Source organism: Panthera leo, chromosome D1, assembly GCF_018350215.1.
Source record: "Panthera leo isolate Ple1 chromosome D1, P.leo_Ple1_pat1.1, whole genome shotgun sequence".
Taxonomy (NCBI): Eukaryota; Metazoa; Chordata; class Mammalia; order Carnivora; family Felidae; genus Panthera; species Panthera leo.
The window spans coordinates 15,873,728-15,894,284 of NC_056688.1; the positions used below are offsets into that span (position 1 = coordinate 15,873,728).

General features: G+C 54.3%; 1 protein-coding gene across 3 annotated transcripts; it reads right to left on the bottom strand.

Moving 5' to 3' along the window:
• Positions 1-2,850: 2,850 nt before the first annotated feature.
• On the bottom strand, positions 2,851-20,500 carry SCN2B (sodium voltage-gated channel beta subunit 2). 3 transcript variants are annotated; one of them, XM_042907021.1, is made up of 4 exons: positions 16,858-20,500; positions 5,776-5,942; positions 5,244-5,454; positions 2,851-4,579 (listed from the first exon to the last, which is right to left on the bottom strand). In XM_042907021.1, exons 1-4 carry the CDS (start codon positions 16,889-16,891, stop codon positions 4,380-4,382), a joined length of 612 nt encoding a protein of 203 aa, XP_042762955.1. In that variant the 5' UTR covers positions 16,892-20,500; the 3' UTR covers positions 2,851-4,379. The 3 variants fall into 3 exon arrangements, with proteins under 3 accessions (XP_042762955.1, XP_042762954.1, XP_042762953.1); XM_042907020.1 differs by lacking the exon at positions 16,858-20,500 and adding an exon at positions 12,788-13,566; XM_042907019.1 differs by lacking the exon at positions 16,858-20,500 and having other exon boundaries at positions 5,776-6,419.
• Between the last annotated feature and the right edge of the window lie 57 nt (positions 20,501-20,557).

Consider the following 20,557-nt stretch of genomic DNA (forward strand, 5'->3'; position numbering starts at 1 on the left):
CAAGAGAGAAAAAGACTGTGTCTGGAACAGTAGAGCTCCTGGGCCAGGGGGTCGTCTTTGGTCCTGAACTTAGGGAGATTCGACTGCATGTAAATAGGATAGGGCGGCACTCAGACGGGACATAGACAGCCTGACCCTTCCCCACAGCGATCCTCACCCGTGAAGGTGCATCAGGGGAGTCTCTGACCAGCTGTCATCTATTTTTCCTGAACCCAGAACAGGCAAAAGAAGTGTCTGCCTAATCAGACACAGGTTAGAGAAAGGGGGCAGGAAGGATGGCCCCTCCACCCACGGAAAAAATAACATCAGTGTTAACAGTGGTGGGGACTTAAATGGTTGTCAGCATCCCAGAAATAACCGGGCGCCACCGCCAAGAAGTGGGTGTTCAGCCACCCTGTCCTCAGGGTGCTTTCAAGCTGGATGGAGTCCCCCAGGTTTCCGAGACAAGGCAAACGGGGAAAGAGAGAAGGCATTTGTCAACATGGGCAGAGCAGAAGGACCTCGTCCTTGCTGGGGACCCGGCAATGTCAGTGGGGTTACCAGGAAAGGAGCATCAGGGGGCCCTGTCAGGATCCTGCCAAAGCCTCTCCCGCTCTGCGCCCCCCAAAAAAGCCACACTCCAGGGATGTTCAGGGAGACGATCTGTTTATTGTAGCCAATAGATCCAAGCAATGAGACAAACTGCAAAAGAAACGCGGCAGCTGGGCCCCCGAGGACCGTTGAAGTTTTTCTCCCCACCACCCCTTCCAACCACCCGGTGGCACGTGAAACCTAGAAAGTGCCTAATTTTCTCCTCCAAGGGCACAAAGAGCTAGAAGAACATTCTGCAGTTTGCCTTTGGTGAATCAACTCAAAACATTGAGAAATGATTGTTCCCCTCCCCCCACACCCAGTATAACTTGTGGGGTGGATGCAGTGAGATGTTGTATATTTGTATATATATAATATATCTATACCTATATATAGACTATGTACAAATGCATCAGCAAGCTTCAATAAAGGAAGACATCAGCAAGAGGCACAGCAGGAGACACGGGCTGTCTATCCTTAAGACAAGTAGCAAGGGAAATTTCTGGATTCATCCCTCCATCTAACTGCACCACGCCATTCCCATGGCCTGGGACTGTCTTTGGTGACCTGGCCAGTATTCTCAATTGTCCATCTGCTTAACCTGACCTTGTAAATACTTCCCAGCCCCGCTTCCCCAAGGGGACTTAACGCATCCAATTAATCAGCTTTTCCTTTTTATAAATTGGGAATCACTGTGATTAGTCCCCAGCGAAGGGGCGGACAGCTATTTTCAAAGCCAGTTTCAAGGCACCTCAAGGCATTTCAGTCCTGAAAAAATTGTACTTTGTTCTTATAAGCTAAATCCCATGGGTCGGCCAGCCCAGCTCTTTACAGGGGCCCTTAATTAGGAGGAAGAGACAGACAAGGAGTTCCAAGACAACAGGAGAGGCAGGGGCGGTTGAGAAAAACAGGAGACTGGACCCAGCCGAGAGCGCGGTGACGGAAACACGCAGCCAGAAGTGGGCTTTGCAGGGAGAGGACCAGCTTGCTGGTAGAAACTAGAAAGCAGGAGAGAGAGATAGCAGCCGTGGAAACATGTCACCGGTTTCCCACCTCTACTCGCGCAGAAGCCCCATTTGGTTCCCAACCTCATCGCCCTGGGGGAGGCAGCTGGAGGAGGCCCCTGGAAGAGATTCTAAGCGGCTGCAGGAGAAAGGGCGCATGGGGGTGGGCACCTGGGGCAGAGGTGGCTCCTGGCCCACCTCCATCCGCTCGGGCCTCTGAGGCCCCACTAGGTCAGGGCACTGCAAGGAAGGAACCCGGAAGTCTGGGGCTTCTTTACGGAGAGCTAGGACTTCTTAGAAGAAACCTAGGGGATCGTGCAAAAACTCCCCTAAATGTTAGGAGTCCTGGAAAAAGAAAGCTGCCCCACTTTTCCGATCCTCGGCACAGACTTTCACTGGTCCTGGGAGAGGAGAGCCCTTGAGGGGTTGCCGAAAAGTGAAATCTGCAAGCTGCAGAAGTGCGTCGCCACCTTGGTCTCAGCTGGCATGGGGTGCCCACCACCCGTCGCTCCCCTCTTCGCTGGTTGGCTCCAAGGATGGGCTGTGTCCGCCTGCCCCAGGCATCCTGGTGGCTTAGCCCACCCCCATTGGCAGTGTGTTGATTGGCAGTTAGGTACTGAGCTGGACTCACCTGACTCAGGCTGTCTGTCCCCCACGCTGTGCCCACTCTTCCTGGTCTACCACCCTGTTCCCTGCGGTATCTTCTCCCCCCTTTCCATCCTTCCTTTCCTTCCCAGGGCCCGGATTCAGGACTTTCTTCCTTCTTCTCCAACTTCAGCCCTGGGAGCAGTGGCTGCACAGGTGGAATTAGATGCACCAAAAAAACCCCAAAAACAAAACAAAACAAAACAAAAAAACTAGTCTTGGCCCCCACGGGGCTGACCTGCAGTTCCCAAGTCGTCTATGGCTTCGTGTGCCTCCCTGGGGCCCGGCACAGTGCCGGGCACACGGGAGATGCTCAATGAACGGATGCTGAATTGGAATGAATTAAACGGAACCTCCCATATCGTTCTCGCCCCAAATTGGCTATCTGATGGGGAGAGGCAGAGGATGGTCCCCGAGACTGTCCCAGTCCTGTCCTCGCCTCCTTTCCTCAGACTCATTCCTGCCCTGGGCACTGACTTCCTGCGCCTCGGTGGCCTCTGAGCTCCTGGAAAGGCTGGGAAGTGCTGAAGAAGGTCAGCCTGGGGTGGGGGGGAGGGGGGCAGGAGTGGGGCCTTGCCAGCAGCTCTGCCCTCCCACTCCACCCCTCCATCCCGCCACCCCCCCACCCGGCCTCAATCACAGCCTGAAGCTGCCGCCCTGGGACAGCAGCAGGCCTGGACAGCCCGTCTCCCTCACCTCACCTCCCTCGTGGACCAGCCCGCAGAGGCTCTTCCCACCCAGAAAACTATGGCTCTGTTGGGTCAAACAGGAGACTGAGGAGCCAGAGGAGGAGACGGCGGAACCCTCGGTCTCTGCCGGTTTGAACCTCAGTTTCCCCATTTGTTGTGAGTGGCTTGCCTGGTTGGTCTCTGAGGGTCTTCCAAGGTAGTGTCCACGTCGGCAGCTTCTCTCTGTCTCGCTCCCTCTCCTGAGGCTTAAATAATCAGTCCCTTCCAGATGTGAGTATAATGGCAGTGAAAGTTGGCTCTCCATAAACGCTACTTTCTTCCCCACAGAGGGAGGCCCTGGGGCAGGAAGGGTGGGAGCGACCACAGGATCTCAGAGGCTCCAGGAGCCCCCTCACACTTCCCTCAGGGCGTTTCCTTCCCTGTTTTCTACCAAAAGCCAGCCCAAACCCTGCTAACTGGGAAAGTTTGAATGGAAGGCCTGAACGAAGCCCCCACTCTGCACATCGGCTCCCCCATCATGGCTCCCACCCCTCCTTAGCCCCCCACCTTGGCCGCTCCCGGCCTGGGAGGAGTGAGGGTGGTCAGCCTGTGGGAGAAGGCAGCCTGCGGCCAACTCCACTTCACAATGGAGCCCCTGCCCCTTCAGACCTTAGCCGGCTTCGAAATTTGTCTCCTGTTAGTGGGCGACTATGGTGGGACATGACCGCCACCTGGGACGCTACAACCCGCCCGTGACCCAGCTCAGTGACTCTCTGTGCAATGCCCACCAAAACTCCCGAGGGATTGGCAGCTGCCAGAAAACCCCCGAGGCTTCCCTGGTAGCAGCTATGGACGGAGAGGGGGTAAGAGCAGAGTTTCCTGGGCCGAGGCTCGTCTCCACCTGCCCCCAGCCCCTGCTTGCCTTCAGTGCCCAGGAAATGCACGGTCCTCCCTTCAACGTGGCCTCCACCCAAGTGACAGGACCCATCGGCACCCCAGCCTGACCGGGCCACCCGGCCTGGAGCAGCCGGGGAGCACGGCGATGCCACCGCCCAGGCTTTCTCGAGGCAGCACAGGAAAGCCCCTCTGCCACCCGCCGATCCTCCCTGAGGCCCCACCGGACCAGTCCACAAACCGGGCAGGCTGGACAGCTGACCTCCCCCTCCGCCACTGCCCACCCTCCCCGCCTCTCTTTCCAGGACCCTCACACAGGCCTCCTGCCTCCCCTCCGGGACCGGCAGTCTGGAGCCCACTTCCCCCTCCCCCAGGGCCCACGTGTCCCACACCCCATGGCAGGTTTCCCCCGAATGAAAGAGAGGTGGGTCACTCTTGGTGCGGGGTGGGGGACGCGAAGTGAGGGGCTCGGGGGGCCCCGGGTCGGCACTGGGAGCCTGGTTCAAGAGAAGCACACCAAGAGAGGGCAGGCAGGGCACACGGTGCGGGGCAGGGGGAAGAAGACAGGACGCGAGGGAGGGGCGGCCGGGCCGCCGCGTTACTTGGTGCCATCGTCCGCATTGCCCTCTCCGTCTGTCTTGCCCTCCTCCTCTGTCTTCAGGTCATCCGTGCTGAGTTTCTGCTCTTTTTTCCTCCTCACGCACTTTACTACCATCAGCACCAAGATGACCACCGCCAGGAAGCCGCCCACGGAGGCGCCCACGATCACCGCCACCGTGGAGTCCCGCTCAGGGGGCTCTGGAGGACAAGAAACGGACCCACTGAGCCCCGGGGCTGGAAAAGGGGGCCTCCCCCGCCGCCCCCTGCTCCCCACAGTATGTGCGGGGTGGTCCTGACTGGGCGCCCCCCATGGAAAGGACGTTGGTCAAAAGCAAAATCAACCCAGGCCCTTGACCTCCACGGGCCCGCCCCCAAATCCCCGGGGCACCTAAAAACCCCAGGGGATGACAGTGAAACGCAGGATTTAAGACCACGGATTTTGAGATCGAATCGACCCAAACCTGAGTCCCAACTGCACTCTCCGTTTATGGTGTGACCTTAGGTAACTGACTGATCTGCTCTCAGCCTGTTTCCTCGTCTGTAAAATGGGGACAGTAACGATGCCTTCCCCACTGAGGCATTTTTGACGATGACCTGGGATAGCGCCCACGTCGAGGTCAGCCCTCTCACGGAGACATAGCAAGGGCCCCACGCACGAAAAGCCGCTATTTTCGGATGATGATCGCGACCGAGGTCGCGGTAAGGACTCTCCGAGACGTGGCCCCGGTCCCCAGGGAGCAGCGGAAGAAAAGCGGAGGCCTCCCAGCCGGCACAAGCCCCAGGAGGGCCACGGGCTCTCCAAGGGCGCCCCGAGGGCGGCCGGCTGGGATCGGGCTCCCCGCTCTGCCCCCTCGCCCCTCACCTTCCATGAGGACCTGCAGGTAGATCTTGCCGTGGCCCCGGTGGCGGTCGGGCGGGTTCATGATATAGCAGTTGTAGATGCCCTCGTCCTCGAGCTGCACGCTCCTCAGCGTCACCGACACATCGTACTTGCTGGGGTTCCCCGAGAACTCCACGCGGTCTCGGAAACGCTCCAGCTTCAGGTTGATGATCTTCATGCGGAACTGGAGGAACTAGGACAAGGGGCAGGAGGGGAGCTGGATGCATGAGGAAGTGTGAGAAGAGTGGGGGGGTGGGGGTCCACCCCCGTGCGCCTGTCTTCCCGGAAGAGAGGCGGTTACCTCCAGGTCTCTGTCACCCTCTCGGGGCCCCCGCGGGCGGCACGACACGCCTTCTGCCAAAGCCCTCTGGAGCAGACAGCACCCCCCACCCCCATCCCCGGGAATACCAGGGTCCTCATCCAGTGCAGGGACAGGTGGTGGGAAATGGGGGCTTCACTCGCAAGGGCTCCTGCCTCCCCTTTCACCCCCACCCACCTCCTTCCCAGGACTCACCATCTCCTCAGAGCAGTTGCTGCACTCCTGGTAGGTCCAGTTCAGGGAAAACTGTTTGTGGTTCACCGTGTAGCAGGAGTTGAAGGTGCAGGGCAGGCGGGCGTCAGAGCCATTGAGGACGTTGAGGGTGGTAGGTACTGTGATCTCCATGCTCCGCGCTGGTGGCACTGCGGATGAAGCCGCAAGCTGGTAAGGAGTCCGGCTGACAGGGCTGGGGACAGGGCGCAAGCCTTCTGCACCAGGTGGGCGTGGAGAGAGCTCTGGCAGCGGGTGGGGGCCCTTCTGGCTGAAACTAGGGAGTGGGGTCAGGTGGGCCAAGCTCATAAGGGGCACCTGATGTGGCCCTTGGGTAGAGCAAGGCTGGGGTGGAGAGAAACCGAACCGTCTGTTGAGGGTGGGGCAGACAAGTGGCCCTAAGACTTTCCCAGGACCATGTCATGCAGCCATTCCATCCGGCTGTCCTGCCCTAGTCCCACCACTGCCACCTGCTAGCTGAAGACCTCGGACGAGGGGCTCCGTTGTGCCGACCCCGGCTTTCACCTCCTTCCCCACCGCTTCCAGATGTCTCTGCTGAGCCAAAGCCCCTCCAGTGTCCCCCACGGGGTGGAAAGCCTTGAGGATGGATGGAGACTCAGAAGGCCTTGCTCTCTATACCCCAAGGTCGGAGGAAAGCAGTGTTTCCAGCCCAACCCCCGCACCCCCCCCCCCACCCCCCGCTTATCCTCCCCACCCCCCACCGGCCCCTAGCAAACAGGAAAGAAGGCAGACAAGCAGCAGAAGGCTAGAGCCATCCCAGAAAAGTAGGTACGATTCCAAGGGCCCAACTGATGGGTCTCCAAGGACAGGAGTCCCTTTGGGAGATGTCAGGCCTGGAAACGCCACAGCAGGGAGCTGATACAGGCTGAGGGGGTGGCCGGGTGGGAACAGCAGGTTTCTGTCACATCCGATAAGCAGCACCAGACCTGGTCCAGAGGAGCTGGGTGCTGGGGCTGAGAAAGTTCTGTCCCACTGAGACATCCTAAGCAGAGCAGAGTCTAGGGGGAGGTGAGCGAACCCAGGCCCTTCCAGCCGAAGCTGCAGGGACCCTCAGAGGGCAGAAAGCCTGGGACACAAAATTTAAGGGGGCGCCCCCCCTCGGGATCTGGCAAAGGCCTCCTTAAACCATACACCGCGGGCACCTCACCCTAGTCCTGACCTTAAGGCTTGGATTTTCCACCAATATCGTCAAAATGTCATCCCCAAAGATTCCTCTTCTTTAGAGGGGATAAACAGTGACGTTCAGCATCAGCCATTCATTCACTCATTTACCTGATATTTATAAGCCACCCACCATGCCCGCCCCTGCACTTAGCCTAGGCCCTAGGGGACATTGCTGTGACAGGCAGCGTCACTGCTGCGACATGAAGCTTGTGTCCTAGGGAAGGCAACAGACATTAACAAAGAAAAAAATAATAATGTAACTTTAACCTTGGGGGCCAGAACTCAGAGTTAGGATTTTCTTTGGGTGAGATACAAAGCCACCAGGGGCCTGGGGGCAGGGAGTCGTGGGCAGAGGGGTGGCTAGGCGGCTGCTGATACAGGAGTAGCATAGACCAGGAGACCCCGTGAGACACGGGGTCCCATGCTGCCTGTAGTCGGCTCGCAGAATGTGGACAAGCCCCTTCACCTTCCAAGCCTCGGTCCCCGGCTCTGCAAGACACGGCTGGCCACACCCACCTCCTGGGGTTGCCACGGTAATTTTTCAAATTATGCAATGTAAATTGCATGTAAATGCATTGATGGACAGTCTGTCATCCTACATTCTCAAATTCTGCCCCCTAAACAGGAAGGCCTTCCAGGACAGTCTCCTCCCGGCAGAGGGCAGCCCCTTGGAGTTCCCCCAGGTCTGGCACACAGCCCAGGCCCGGCAGCGGAGGCCCTGCAGGGCCCTTGTTTTTCACGCTGCCGTATAGCACAGACCTGCCGGGCCCCACCACACCAGCAGCCGCACCGCAGCCTGGAAGCCTTCTGTTCAGCCCATCCCTTAGGATGCAATGGCCAGGGCTCGTGGGCGGGACGCTGACGAGCAGGAAATGCAATAAAATGCTGGCCATAGAGGTCACGACTGAGCCTTCGGTGGAGGGATTAGGGGTGCGGAGCCCCCTGCAAGGCCAAGGCTTCGGGGTGTGGGCTGAATACTCACCAGGGGAATACGAGCTGGGGACGCAGGGTGGGCCGGCTGAGAAGAACAAAGCCCAGTTCCCCCATCCCCGCTTTCATCACCATTATGAAAGCACCTAGCACAGCACCGGGCAAGGAGGAGGTATGCAGAAAATGCCATTGCTGCCCCCGCTCTGCAGAGGCAGAGAGATCTGCAGGGAAGGAACCTGGCAGGGCCTTGTCCTGAGCTTACCTCTTATCCGAGGACGGCCCTGCTTCTCTAGCCCCTTCCAAGTTCTGCTACCTTCCCAGGGCCCCCTACCCCCAAAAGAGCCTCCAGGTGGCCCCAGAAACCAGGTGCTGTGAATCGGGCTGACCTATCCCTGGCCCCTTTCCCACCCCAGCCCACATCACTCAGATTAGAACTTGAACGCCACAGGGAAGCTCCCTCCATGAGGAAGGAGCCAGCACCCTGCCGCATGGAAGGACAGAGCTGTGGGGAGGCCTTTTCTGGCTGGCAGGAGGGGAGCAGAGGTGCAATGCAGGGTCCCTCTCCCGCACCCCTGCAGCAGGCGCCGGGAGGAACACGCGTGCCCTCTAGTGGTCAGAGAAATCTAGCAAGTCCCAACAGCAGAGAGAGGGATGGGATCACCAAATCAGTGAAAGCCAGGGACAAGCCGGGGCCAGAAGGTGGTTCCTGACTCCAAGGCGCCCACCTCAGCCTGAGTCCCCACCGGGGCTTTAGGCCTTTCACGGATCCAGGCTCCCATTAAAGACGAGGGAGCCATCGTGCAACAAGGTCAGAGCTGTGAGCAAAATCCTGATAAATTCTGCTGCTTCCGGAAAGCAGACGAGTCCACAACTAGGGCCACAGAAAGGATTTCACAATAACAAAGTGCTTATTTACCGCAGGCCAGATGCTGTTTTATGCATTCCTCATAAGATGCACGCAGGCCTCATTAGATACGTACAATAACCCTAATACCACCCCACTTTCCAGAATATGCAATTGAGCAGAGAGAAGGTACGTGAATAGCCCAAGTGTATAGCTAGTAAGTGGCAAAGCTCAATTTGAACCCAGGCTGCCAAGGTTCCAGACAGGGGTGAGGGGTTGGGGCTGGGTGAGGGTGTGACAAAGCCAGGGACCAGGCCTCCTGCCGTCTCCATGGCAGACCCCGCCCCAAACTGCCAGCCCCCAGCTCGGGGCAGGCTGGCCAGAGGAGAATGGGCCTATTTAAAGGAACCTCCATACAAGGAAGCCCAGTCCTCCTGGTTGCCCCACTTGGGACCAGGTCTGGGTCTCGTGATTACCAGCTCACAGAAAGGAAATGGGGATCAACAGGGGTGCGGTAAGGATGTGGCTTCTGGTCTTAGTTCCAAAACATCACCGGTGCCCAGCCCTCCCCATTTTCTCCAGGGCGCATCTGGGCACCCCAGGCCCCCTGTTATCGACTGTTCTAACTGACCCATCTCTCAAAGATCACAAAAATTTGCTCACCTCCGGCTGAGCCCTGTCTCCTGCAAAGACAGAAGTGAATTCTCCCACTCCTCTTTCCAACCCTACAGCCCCCTATGAGGTAGGTTTATTTTCTTCTTGCTTAAAAGAGAGAGAATGTGTCTAAGTAGAGAATGTGTCCCCCCAACCTTCTGAGCACACTGTCTCCCGGGGCAGCCCCTGCATCCCAGGAGAGCGTGGCACCCAGATCCTGCCTCCTGCATTCAGACCCTCCCCCCTCCCCGTGCCAGGATCTCCCCCTCCAAGCCCAGTCTAAGCCACCCCCCCACCCCCGCCCCCGCGCAGCATGAGCAAGCTGTCCTCATCACCCCTCCGCTGGCTCCCTGTTGCTTTCGGGATCACGCGCAGGCTCCTGGGCACAGCTTCCAAGCCCTCTGCCATCTGGGGCCAACCTAGGTCCTGGCCTCCTCTCCCGCCAGCTCCTGATTCCATGCTTCCTCCACTTCAGTGACCCCTGACTTCTTACTTTTCCCAGCGACTCCACCTTCTCTCACCCCTCCAGGCCTCTTACATTCGTTTTTAATTCCGTTCGGGAAACTCGTTCACCCTTCTACACCCCTTGCATAGCCTACACTTCCCGGCTTATAAGGCATACCTCCGCGGCAGCGGCCCCCGTCCCTACGGCTTCCACTTGTACACGACCGGGAGGCAGAACGGCATAGTGGCCAAGTGGTCTGATCTCAGGCGAGGTAGTTAACCTTCCAGACCTCAGTTTTCTCATCTGTTAAAAGGGGGGGCAATAATAGAACCTAGCTCCTAGGGCTGCCGTGAGGAGTAAGTGGCTTGCTAACATGTAAAGCTCACAGCTGCCTGGGACGTAGTCAGCGCTTGACAAAGTTTAGCTGCTGTTATTGCTATCGTTGTTATGATTGTTATGATTATGACAGCACCTATGATGTGGCGTTGTTATTGTTTATGTGCCTGTGTCTCTCAGGAGGCTCCAGGGCTGATTTTTAGTCACCTTGGTATCCCTGGACCCAGAACAGTGTGTGACACAGTAAAAGTCTGCAGAAGGAAGGAAAGGCACTCTCCCCTCTGTGTCTGGATCCCTGCCCCCAGCAGCAAAGTGCAGCGGGCGTGACTGAGGACCAGACTCCACTTTCTAGGCCTTGCCTAACATAACCCAGACTTTGGTAACCGGGCTGGGGCTGCGGAGCCAATGGTCTTAAGAAAAACTCTGGGAAGTCCAGTCACGTGGATTGCGTCTAGCTAGAAACTAGTCCCACCTGTTTCTGTTGTGTGTGCAGCAGGTTGCCCAGCTGGTCCCCTTCCCCGTGACCAGCTGTATAGTCATTCTCACAAACCCTGCCCCTGATGCGGCCCCTCCCTTGTCATTTGTTCCCCCATCTTGGAGACCGATGCCATTACAACCGCCAAAGTTCCATCTTCCACCTGAACCCCTTAGCCTGGGAATGCCAGAGCATACCCCATCTTAGCATCAGTCAAGTTCGAGTTCAAGATCCCCATTCCTGCATTCTCTACCACCCAGGTTCGCCAAGGCTCTAGCTTCCTCCCACCACGACCTCACAACCCCCACTCCCTGACCTCTTCCCTCCAGACCCCATCCTCCCCTAAGACACACCCAGGTCCTGGTCCCAGAGCCGCCTTCCTTTCTTCACTCTCACAAGACTGCCCCCGCCTGCAGGAAGCTCTCCTTAACTCCAAAAGGAGTCACCTGTCCTCCATCCCTGGCTCCTTACACACAGGCCATCCACCCAATTCCTCATCTTTTTGCCTGCACTTGATGGAGATTCTTTGATCAATTATTGTTAATATAGCAGTACCGCTTCTTGAACATTGGGGGCAGTAGAACTCAACAACTAAGTACCCGTAGTCAGACAAAAGGTTCAAATCTCAGCTCGTCTTATTCTAGTCGTGTGACTTCAAGTTATTTAATTTCAGTCATTTGGTTAATTTCTCTGTGCCTGTTTCGTCATCTGTCACAGGAGGATCATAACAGTGTCTACCTCGCATGATTACCGATTATCGCGAAGACTAAATAAGACACACAGCGCGCGGGTGCTTGAAAACATTCACAAAGTTCAGCTATTATTGAGCACCTGCTTTGTGCCAGACTCAAAACACCCAGGCCCTCTCCAGTTTACCCATGAAAGAACTGAAGCTCAGGAGGGTCTAGTCACTTGCCTATGCTCATGAAGTAAATGGCCAAGATGGCTTTAAACCCAGATCTGATTCCCAGGCTCGCCCTCTTTGTACTGCCCGAGCTTCCATAACATTCCTGCTCTGTTGTTAATATGTCCAGTAACTCCGCAAAGCCAATAGGCCATATCATACAAGCTGCCAGGGGCTCTGTGTTGTCTCTGTCTAGCACTCTTGCCCAATATCCAACACAGCAAACCAAGAAACAGAGAAACAGAGAGGGAGGGAAGGAGGGAGGGAGGGAAGGAGGGAGGGAGGGAGGGAGGGAAGAAGAGGGATTTTGCGATTGGGGATATCCCCACTGACAATCCTTGGACTTGACCAACTGCTACACCAGCAATAAGTTTAGGAGCAAGAATGAAACTACCCACAAAGCAGGCTTGCAAATCACTTTGGAGCCCACCTCCTCACCAGGAAGTCATGAGGGGTCAAGTAAGAAATTAACATTTGGATCACTTGACATGGCAGTCTCCAAGGCTGGGCTGGTCTTGAAGCCACACTCAGCCCATGAGTTCCTTTTTTTTCTTCTTCTTCTTTTTCTTTTTTTCCTGAGTCCTTCACCTGACCCCTCCCCCACTCCATCTGGCCCAAGTCAGAGGCCACCATCAGCTTCAGAAAGTGTCTTCCCAATACAGAGACCATACCCCAAGCCAACTTGCCACCTGCACCCCCACACATTTCAACAAATCAATGGTACAGATTTCCAGGAAACAAGACCCAGACTCAACTTTCTACCCCGGCTCCCCCACGCATTCTTTCCTAATATCCTAAATCCACCAGCTTCCAAAGATCAAGGTCCACAAAAGAAGCCCCTTAAGGGAGCATTAAGGCCCAGGACCCCACATCTGCAGCAGCTGAAAAAAAATCCACGAGGAGACTTGGCAGATCAACCTATCTTTTGCCCCCACCCCCACATAAGTCCGTTTTAGGGAAATCCAAAGAAAAACCACCCCCTGTGATAACTGTCACCCCCAAGGAACACTCAGATCCCCCGACCCAACATTTCTGTGGCCAAGTCATACCCGCGTTATGCAGTCCTCAGCAATGTCTCCCCCGGTCCCCCGGTACCTCCCTTCCCAAGGACAAGAAGGGAAACTCAAGCAATGTCTTCTTTTCTGCCCCCCAGCCCCCACCCTCTTCCAGCTGCGGCTACACTTCTGGACCCTCAGGAGCATGCAAATGTGTCGTCTAACTTACCCAAAGAGAAAAAGAGACTGAGCCCCGTGAGACTGAAGGCAGGGCGAGGTAGCCAGGCATCTCTGTGCATTTTCAGAGACTGAGATGTTAGTCGGGTGGGATATGGGAGAGGGTGGTTTGAGGGGCCGAGGGCTACAAGGGAGGAATGGTTAGATGCTAAAAAAAAATGCACAGATGTACTTCAAAGACACATACAACATTAAGGAAGCTTTATTTCCATCTCTCTAATATGGCCGGCTTATATGTTGCTGCTAAAAAGAGAGAGGGAGTGTGTAAGGGAGAGAGAAAAAAGGGGGATGGAGTAAATTTTGTGGTTGGTGGATTTTGAAAAGCAGGTGGGAGGGCATAAAAAAAGTCTTTCTGAAAAGGACAAAGTTCCCAGGAATTTTTCCCCTCAAAAACAAGAACTAAAGCAAATCCTGCTTTTCTTCTTCTTCTTCTTCTCCTGAATGATTGTTGGGTTTTGAAAGCTGTTAGAGGAGCTCATTCATTTCAAAACTGCTGTAAAGGGGGGAACTCTTTTTGTCATTTAAAGACACCCAAAAAAGGACATGTTTGTTTTGTGTTATTTGGAAAGGGTTCAGGGAAGTGAGTTGGAGAGACTTTCAGGAAGTAAGGGCTTCCTCATTTTTCTACCATTTCCACTGAAAACAGAACATGTCAAAACAGGCTGATGCAAAACCACCTGAGACTTTACAATCCAATGTAATACGAACCTTTGGGAATCCTGATATCCGATCAAATCAACAGTGAAAAGACATTTTTTGAGACAATTGGGAAAAAATAAATATGGACCGGGTATTAAATTATATTAATAATAATTCTTGGAGCTCCTGCGTGGCTCAGTCGGTTGGGCGTCCGACTTCGGCTCAGGTCATGATCTCACGGTTCGTGGGTTTGAGCCCCGCTTGGGGCTCTGTGCTGACAGCTCAGAGCCTGGAGCCTGTTTCGGGTTCTGTGTCTCCCTCTCTCTCTGCCCCTCCCCTGTTCACGCTCTGTCTCTGTCTTAAGAATAAATAAACATTAAAAAAAATTTTTTAAATAATAATAATTCTTAATTTTGTTGAACGTGGTAACAATATTGTGGTTTTGTTCTTGCACATCTTTATCTGTTATACATACTGGAGTGTTTATAGGTGAAATGATACGGTGACTGGAATTTGCTTTAAGATATACCAGGGGGGAAAAAAATGGGGGAGGTGACACAAGACAGGACATCGCTGTTGATTATTGAAACCGGCGACCGTTGCAAAGGGCTCATTGTACAGGTCTCTCTTCTGATGTGTATGTTTGAAAACTTTTGGAAAAGGAAGGCAAAAATCAACAAGGAGGAGAACTTGGGGTGAAGTCCCAAGATGGCCCTGAACACAGCAGGTGGCCCCAGCTCTTCTGGGGAGACATTTAAGTAGAACAAAGACTCCTGTGTGGCAGTCCCTCACACTTGTGATGGGCCATTGGGCCATGGGCAAGAGGAAGCAATTAAAATCCTTATGCACTGGGGCGCCTGGGTGGCTCAGTCGGCTGAGCGTCCAACTTCGGCTCAGGTCACGATCTCACTGTCCGTGGTTTCGAGCCCCGCGTCGGGCTCTGTGCTGACGGCTCAGAGCCTGGAGCCTGTTTCAGATTCTGTGTCTCCCTCTCTCTCTGCCCCTCCCCCGTTCATGCTCTGTCTCTCTCTGTCTCAAAAATAAATAAACGTTAAAAAAAAATAAATTAAATAAAAAAAAAATAAAATCCTTATGCACTAATTCTGTGCCAAGAACTTTACATGTGACATCTCAACTGAACTGTAACTCTGGGCCAGGTGATTTCTTCTTCTCTTTTTTTCACTGTAAATTAGGAAACTGATGATGTGGGAAACGGAGGCAGAAGGAAATGGCAGATAAAATTAAATGTCCTGGGGGTGCCGGGGTGGCTCAGTCGGTGAAGCATCCGACTCTTGATTTGGATCATGATCTCACAGTTCACGGGATCCAGCCCCACACAGGGCTGCACACTGACAGCACGGAGCCTGCTCGGGATTCTCTCTCTCCCTCTCTCTCTGCCCCTCCCCTGCTAGCGCTCTGTCTCTCAGAATAAATACATTAAAAAAATTAAATTCCCTTATAACCTGCAGCCCGTTGATAAATACTCGAGGCAGGCGGAGTAGAACATGCCTCCAGGAACTCCCTTCTGTCTTAAGGTTCATGCTTGGCTAGAGGCAAAAACGACCTGAGCTTGACAATAGCTAGGCCTCCGCTCTCCTGTGAGTCTTCTTTGGTATATAAACTTTGGAAACTCTCCCTTGCCTTTGCCTCCCCTGGCTCCCAAGTCTATAATCAGTCTCTTCTCACGGTCCCGGGACAGCTCTTTCTGCCCAGGGTCCCGTCCCCGTGCTTTTAACGGAGTCACCTTTTCTGGCACCGAAGACGTCTCGAGAATTCTTTCTTGGCCATCAGCTCTGGACTGCCACCTGTCCCAGGCCCCGTCACTGCAGCGGACAGAACCGAACCCACCCCAGTTTACGTATGGTCGTCAAGGGCAGAGGCAGAGGCAGGACGCAAGCTGAGGCCTGTGTGAAACACTGGGTTCTCCCGGTACTCTACATGGCCCACCGTGGAGATGCAAGTCCTTCTCTCGGGTTGTTCAGAGACGTGGGAAAGAGAAGACCGAAGACCGGAAGGGACGTAGCAAGGAACCTTTGCATAGGATGCAAGAGGAAGGTGCCCCAAGCAGGGTGTGGAGGAACCGAATGGGAGCTGGGAGCAGCGCTTGGCAGGAAAATCTAGCCGCAGCCGCTAGGCTGGGAGAGGCCAGGTGGCCAGGGTTGGGTGCCAGTCGCTGAAGGCAGAGGGGTAGAGAGAGAGGAGAGGTCGCCTAGGGAAAACTGTCCTCCAGTGGCCACGGCCGGTCCCCATCCCTGCTGCCCTCTGGCCCGGGCCTCCTTGCTGCAGCGGCCGGGCTCCTAGGTGTGCAGGGAGGGAGAGGAGGGAGAGACCTCGCCACCAGCCCGGGGCCTCCACTCTGCCGGTCCCGGTCTGTGTCTGCGGAACAGCCACTCAGCCACCCGTGCTGCCGCAGGCACATGTCAGCCAGAGAGTTTTGGTTTGACGTAGCCGGCCTCCTCCTTTTCCTTAATGCAGTCGAGGGAGCCCGTGAGGCTCAGGGAAGCAGCTTACTCCGCTCATTGGGTCTCACGCAGGGACCAGAAACTTCTATCCTGGCTGGGGACATAAGATAAGACGCGTGTCTCTGCTTCTCTCCAAAGTGTGGCTAAGAGAAACCAGGTGCGTGATTTATAACAAGACGGCCTTTGAGCGACTCAGTCCTCCAGGACTCAGGGTCAAACGAGATCAGGGGGGCGGTGGCCTGTGGCAGGGTCCCGCGGGAGGAGACAGGCCTGGCAACCGTTCATGGCTCACTCGGGCCTCCCAAGGCCCATTTGCGCCAAAAGCGTAAAGCTTCCCCAGGAGCCAGTGAAAGGCTGGGAAGCTGAAACTCAAAGAGGTATTTTGCAGAGTGTAGACACCAGTATCAAAGACGGGCTATTTGAGGAGTGAAGCCCTGCTTTTGGCATTTCTACCCGGTGCCATTTACCCCTAACTTTTTACTGGACAACACCCCATCACCCACCCTGCTGGGAGAAGCCGTGTTCTAAATAACCCAAAGGAAGGTGGTTTCCTTTCGCCCTTGGAATGCCTCACTGAGGCTACCGAGAGCCTCCCTAGGTAGTTCGCCTGAAAGCCTGACTTCTCGAAGTGTGGTTGGTCCTTGGACCGGCACCCTCAGCATCACATGGGAGCTCCTTAGAAATGCAGACTCCCAGGCCGCACCTCACACCTAAGAAACCACAATCTGCATTTTTAATAAGATCTCCGGGTGATTCTTGAGCACATTAAAGTCCTGACTTCAACTCATATTAAAAGGTTGGCATCCCGTGAGCCATGGGCGGTGAGAAGCCAGGTTCGGGGGTTGGGGAGAAGGGATTGGTAAGCAGGGACAAGCTTAGGAGGAAATGTTGGTCTCAGGATCTGCAGAGCACCCAGCTGCCCGATGAGAAACCACCAAGGAAGGAACTCATCGTTACTCACCTCTCTTCTCCGCCCCGTGACCTTCTGCAGCCATTGCACACCAGGTGGTTTCTCTGACCCAGGACTTCACACCTTGGTGTCCTTGCCTTCGCTGTCTCCTCTTCCCGGAAGGCCCTTCCTCTCTGGTCTGTTCAGCAGCCTCCTAGTCTTTCTTCAAAAAGCGGCTACCAACTCACCCGCTCTTTGTCTTCTTCGTACCTCGTCTCTCTACGCAGAGACGTAGAGACGTAGAGACGTAGACGCCTGTGACGCGGGGTACATTCCCTCGTTTATCAGTTCTCTCGCTCAGCAGACTCAAATATCTATTCCGTGTCCCCCACGTACTAGGACTAGAAGCTAGAGACTCCGACATGAATGAGATACAGCTCACCCTCGGAGAGCTCACGTTCTAGATAGGGAGACAAAGGTGTAAGCGTCCCTCTCCAGGGGGCACAGGAACAAAGGCACGCCTGGTATTGCCTGGGTGTCAGAAAATATTGTCACCTTTTGTTTACACATCTTACCCCCCCAACTAAACTACAGCTCTTTAAGGACAGGGACTGGGTCTTATTTGGAGTTTGAGCTAAGCCTCTACTGGTCCCTGAGCACATGAGAATAAATGTCTACATCTGGGGAGAGGGCAGAAACTCCGTCAGCCAGAACTTACGCGGCCAAGGCATGGTAGGACCCGAACGGGAGGCCTCCTGGTACATGCTGTTCCACGCCATTTCCACGAATCCTATTTAACAAGGGATGGACCCACGTGGTCGCAGGAGAGATGTAAAGAAAAGACACACAAAGCAGGATCTCTAAAAGCTTAAGATCTCTTGGAGAAAATAAAGCCTCACACTCGTAAAACAAACAGAGAACATGAGGAGATAAAATCTGGTAAGTGTAGAGACATCCGGGAAGATGGGAGAAATAATCCACTCAGGCAGGACTGAAGCAGGGCCTTGAAAGAATGTTGATTTGGGCAGGCAGAAAGGGAAAGGGAGTTCCAGGCAGGGAAACACCCAGAGCAAAGGGTCAGAAGCAAGAAAGACAAAGGTATATGGAGCAGAGGGTTCCGTCATGAAAAGAAAATGAGAGGCATGGATGGGTGGACAAAATGGCACCCAAACCCAGGAGGCCATGAACACATGATCTGAAAGTCCTGGGAGAGGCAAATCTCTGTTGTTTGCACCATCTACAAAATAGGAAAGGTCTCTGCTCTCTGAGAAAACTCTGAGTTCCCTTATTTTTTGATAAAGAAGGTACGTTTGGGAGTTGAGTTTTACAGAAGTGGCGATGGACTGCCTCATCTCCCTTGAGGAAGAACAGACCACATTTGCAAACCAGCTGGCTAAGACCAAGGTCAGTAGTGCTTAGAAACTGTGTTTATGCTTAGTAAGAGGATAACTGGTCTGTGTGGGGACAAAACTTGCAACCTAAGGTTCTTTGGCTCTGAGTAACTAAGTCAGGGGCAGCAAGACCCCTCCCAAACACACACACACACACACACACACACACACACACACACGCACAGCGCTAGTATTTTATCAAACAAACTGCCAGTGTAGACATGTAACCATATTGACTGGCCAAAAGGAGAAAAAGTGGGTGGCAAGGGGAACGAAGACAAAAGGGCTGGCGGAAGCTGCAGCCCTTTCCGGGAGGTACGTCTCCAGGTTCCCAGTGGACAGGCTGAAGTGTTTTCAGTTCTGGTAGCCAAGCTCTGAGGCTGCTAGCTTCTCTATTATTCATGGGTGGCCCCACCCGCTCTACTCCTTCAAGGCCAATTTCTGTTGGCAAAAGCCTGCGTACTTCTGGAAGCCTTTGAACATGGGAGCATCTGGTGTTCTAGGGACTTAAAATAGTACAAATTCAAGTAACAAAACTGCTTGCTAAAAGGTCTACAACAAGGAGATCCAGCTTGCGTGTTTCCAGCAGCTCTCCCACCGTCCAAACGTGCCCCCTGGGAGCTGTGCGAAACCCTCCCCTCAGCTCAGCTTCGGAGCCCTCTCTTCCTTTGGGTGGGATAGAGGGGTTCGGGGTGTGCGGGGTTCAAGCACTTCCTGCCCACAGAAATAAAAGGTAACGAGAGATGGGGACGGAATCATTAGAAGACAATCCAACCGAGGAGGAACTCATTGGAAGGGGATGGAGGGCCCACGCCAGGCACTGGCACCTAAACCACCTCATCTAGTCGCCACAAAAAACCCTCTGGGTCTCCATTTTATGTATCGGGAAACAGCCTCAAAATCCTGAGTCAACCAATTGCCATATCGAAGAAAGAACAAAAGGCAGAGCCAGGGTTGAACCAGGCTTGTTTGAGCTCGAAGCCCATTCCCTCTTCCATTTGCCATTATGCTCCTGGATTGAATAGAGAACCGCCCGCAGGAGGAGGGCATGAGGGAGCAGGCAGCTCTTCCGATGGTCCCCACGGGGCCGTTATAGTTTTAGGCAAAATTAGTATTTGACAGCTGTGGATTTCCACTCTCAACCTTGACTTGAGGCCTGTGTATAAATGAGACATTTGTGGGGAGGTCGGGCTGAGAGACAGAAGGAGGCTTCCTCTTCCCCCTCCTCAATTACAGTTGTTCTACCCAGAATGGAAACCAAACTTTGAAGGAATCAACTTCCAGTTCGGGCACGTGGAACTCTGGAGGGGGCGTGCCCCCACTTCCCCGACCCCAGCGCCCTCCGCAGGAGCGTGTGGGTAACTGCACATCCCACCCTCCAGCTCTTACCCTAATTTATTCTCTTTGACCCAGAACGTCAGATGTTAAAATCACCATCCGTCCACCTAACTCTGTACCCCGAAGGTCCTCATCCTCTGCAGATAATATTTGAGGAAGTGGAAAGTGGGCTCTCCTTAGCCCAGGAGAGCATGTTACTTAATAGCCCAGAAATGAGATCACTTCCCCTCCATGAATTCTTAGGATATGAAAGAGTCTCTCCGTTCACTCTACTTATCATGGCAATACGTGTCGCTTCTCTGATAGGTCTTGGACAGGATGCACATATTGCAAAGTATTGACATCCTCCTTATTTAGAGCTAACAGGTGAGAAGGAAACATTTAACGACTCTTCGCCATGCTGCACAAGAACGAAAATGAGGCTACAGGCCTCCGAGTAGACACCCAAGAACAGTTGGTAAAAGAGAAAGAGGCAATAATGGGCGTGTAATGAGAGGGTCCTGATGTATGGAGAGTCAGGGGAATCCTTCAAAAATGCAGCTGCACTTGAGACTGGACCAGAACTCCACGCCCTGAAGGGCTAAGCGGGAAGGATGGGGTACAGAGAACGAGGAAGGGCCTCGGCAGTCGGAGAAAGGAGGCCCGAGCAGAGCCCAGGCTAGAGACGGGAGCCCAGAACCAAAGGATCTTTGAAACAAACCTCATTAAATCTTACAATGGTACCAAACGTATAGGGACCTCCCCCTTCCGACCAAGAGTTAACTCAGCGGCCGTCTACTTTTGGCAAACCAACAAGCTCCACTTTTGAAAAAGACAGACAGATGCCCAAACTCCACCAAGGATGCCTCCGGTGAGGCCCAGGAAAGAGCCACCAGCCATCCTGATACCAGCCAGGCCAACAGCTGCCAGGTTAAATCCTTGAGCCACATTCATTCCAACCCATTCACTCCAACCCATTCACTCCCACACTGTCCCAGGGCCAAAACTGGCCTGCAGTCACTTCAGTCTGAGGGACTCCTGACTCTAAATTCCTCACCAGAGAC

Bases quoted from the DNA above. Each gene is read 5' to 3' on its own strand.
- SCN2B (XM_042907019.1), bottom strand. From the start codon at position 6,099: ATGAGCTTGGCCCACCTGACCCCACTCCCTAGTTTCAGCCAGAAGGGC. The intron at 5,455-5,775 runs GTGAGTCCTGGG...CCCTTGTCCTAG, and splicing joins GCAACTGCTCTGAGGAGATG to TTCCTCCAGTTCCGCATGAA. The intron at 4,580-5,243 runs GTGAGGGGCGAG...CTTGTCCTCCAG, and splicing joins CCTGCAGGTCCTCATGGAAG to AGCCCCCTGAGCGGGACTCC.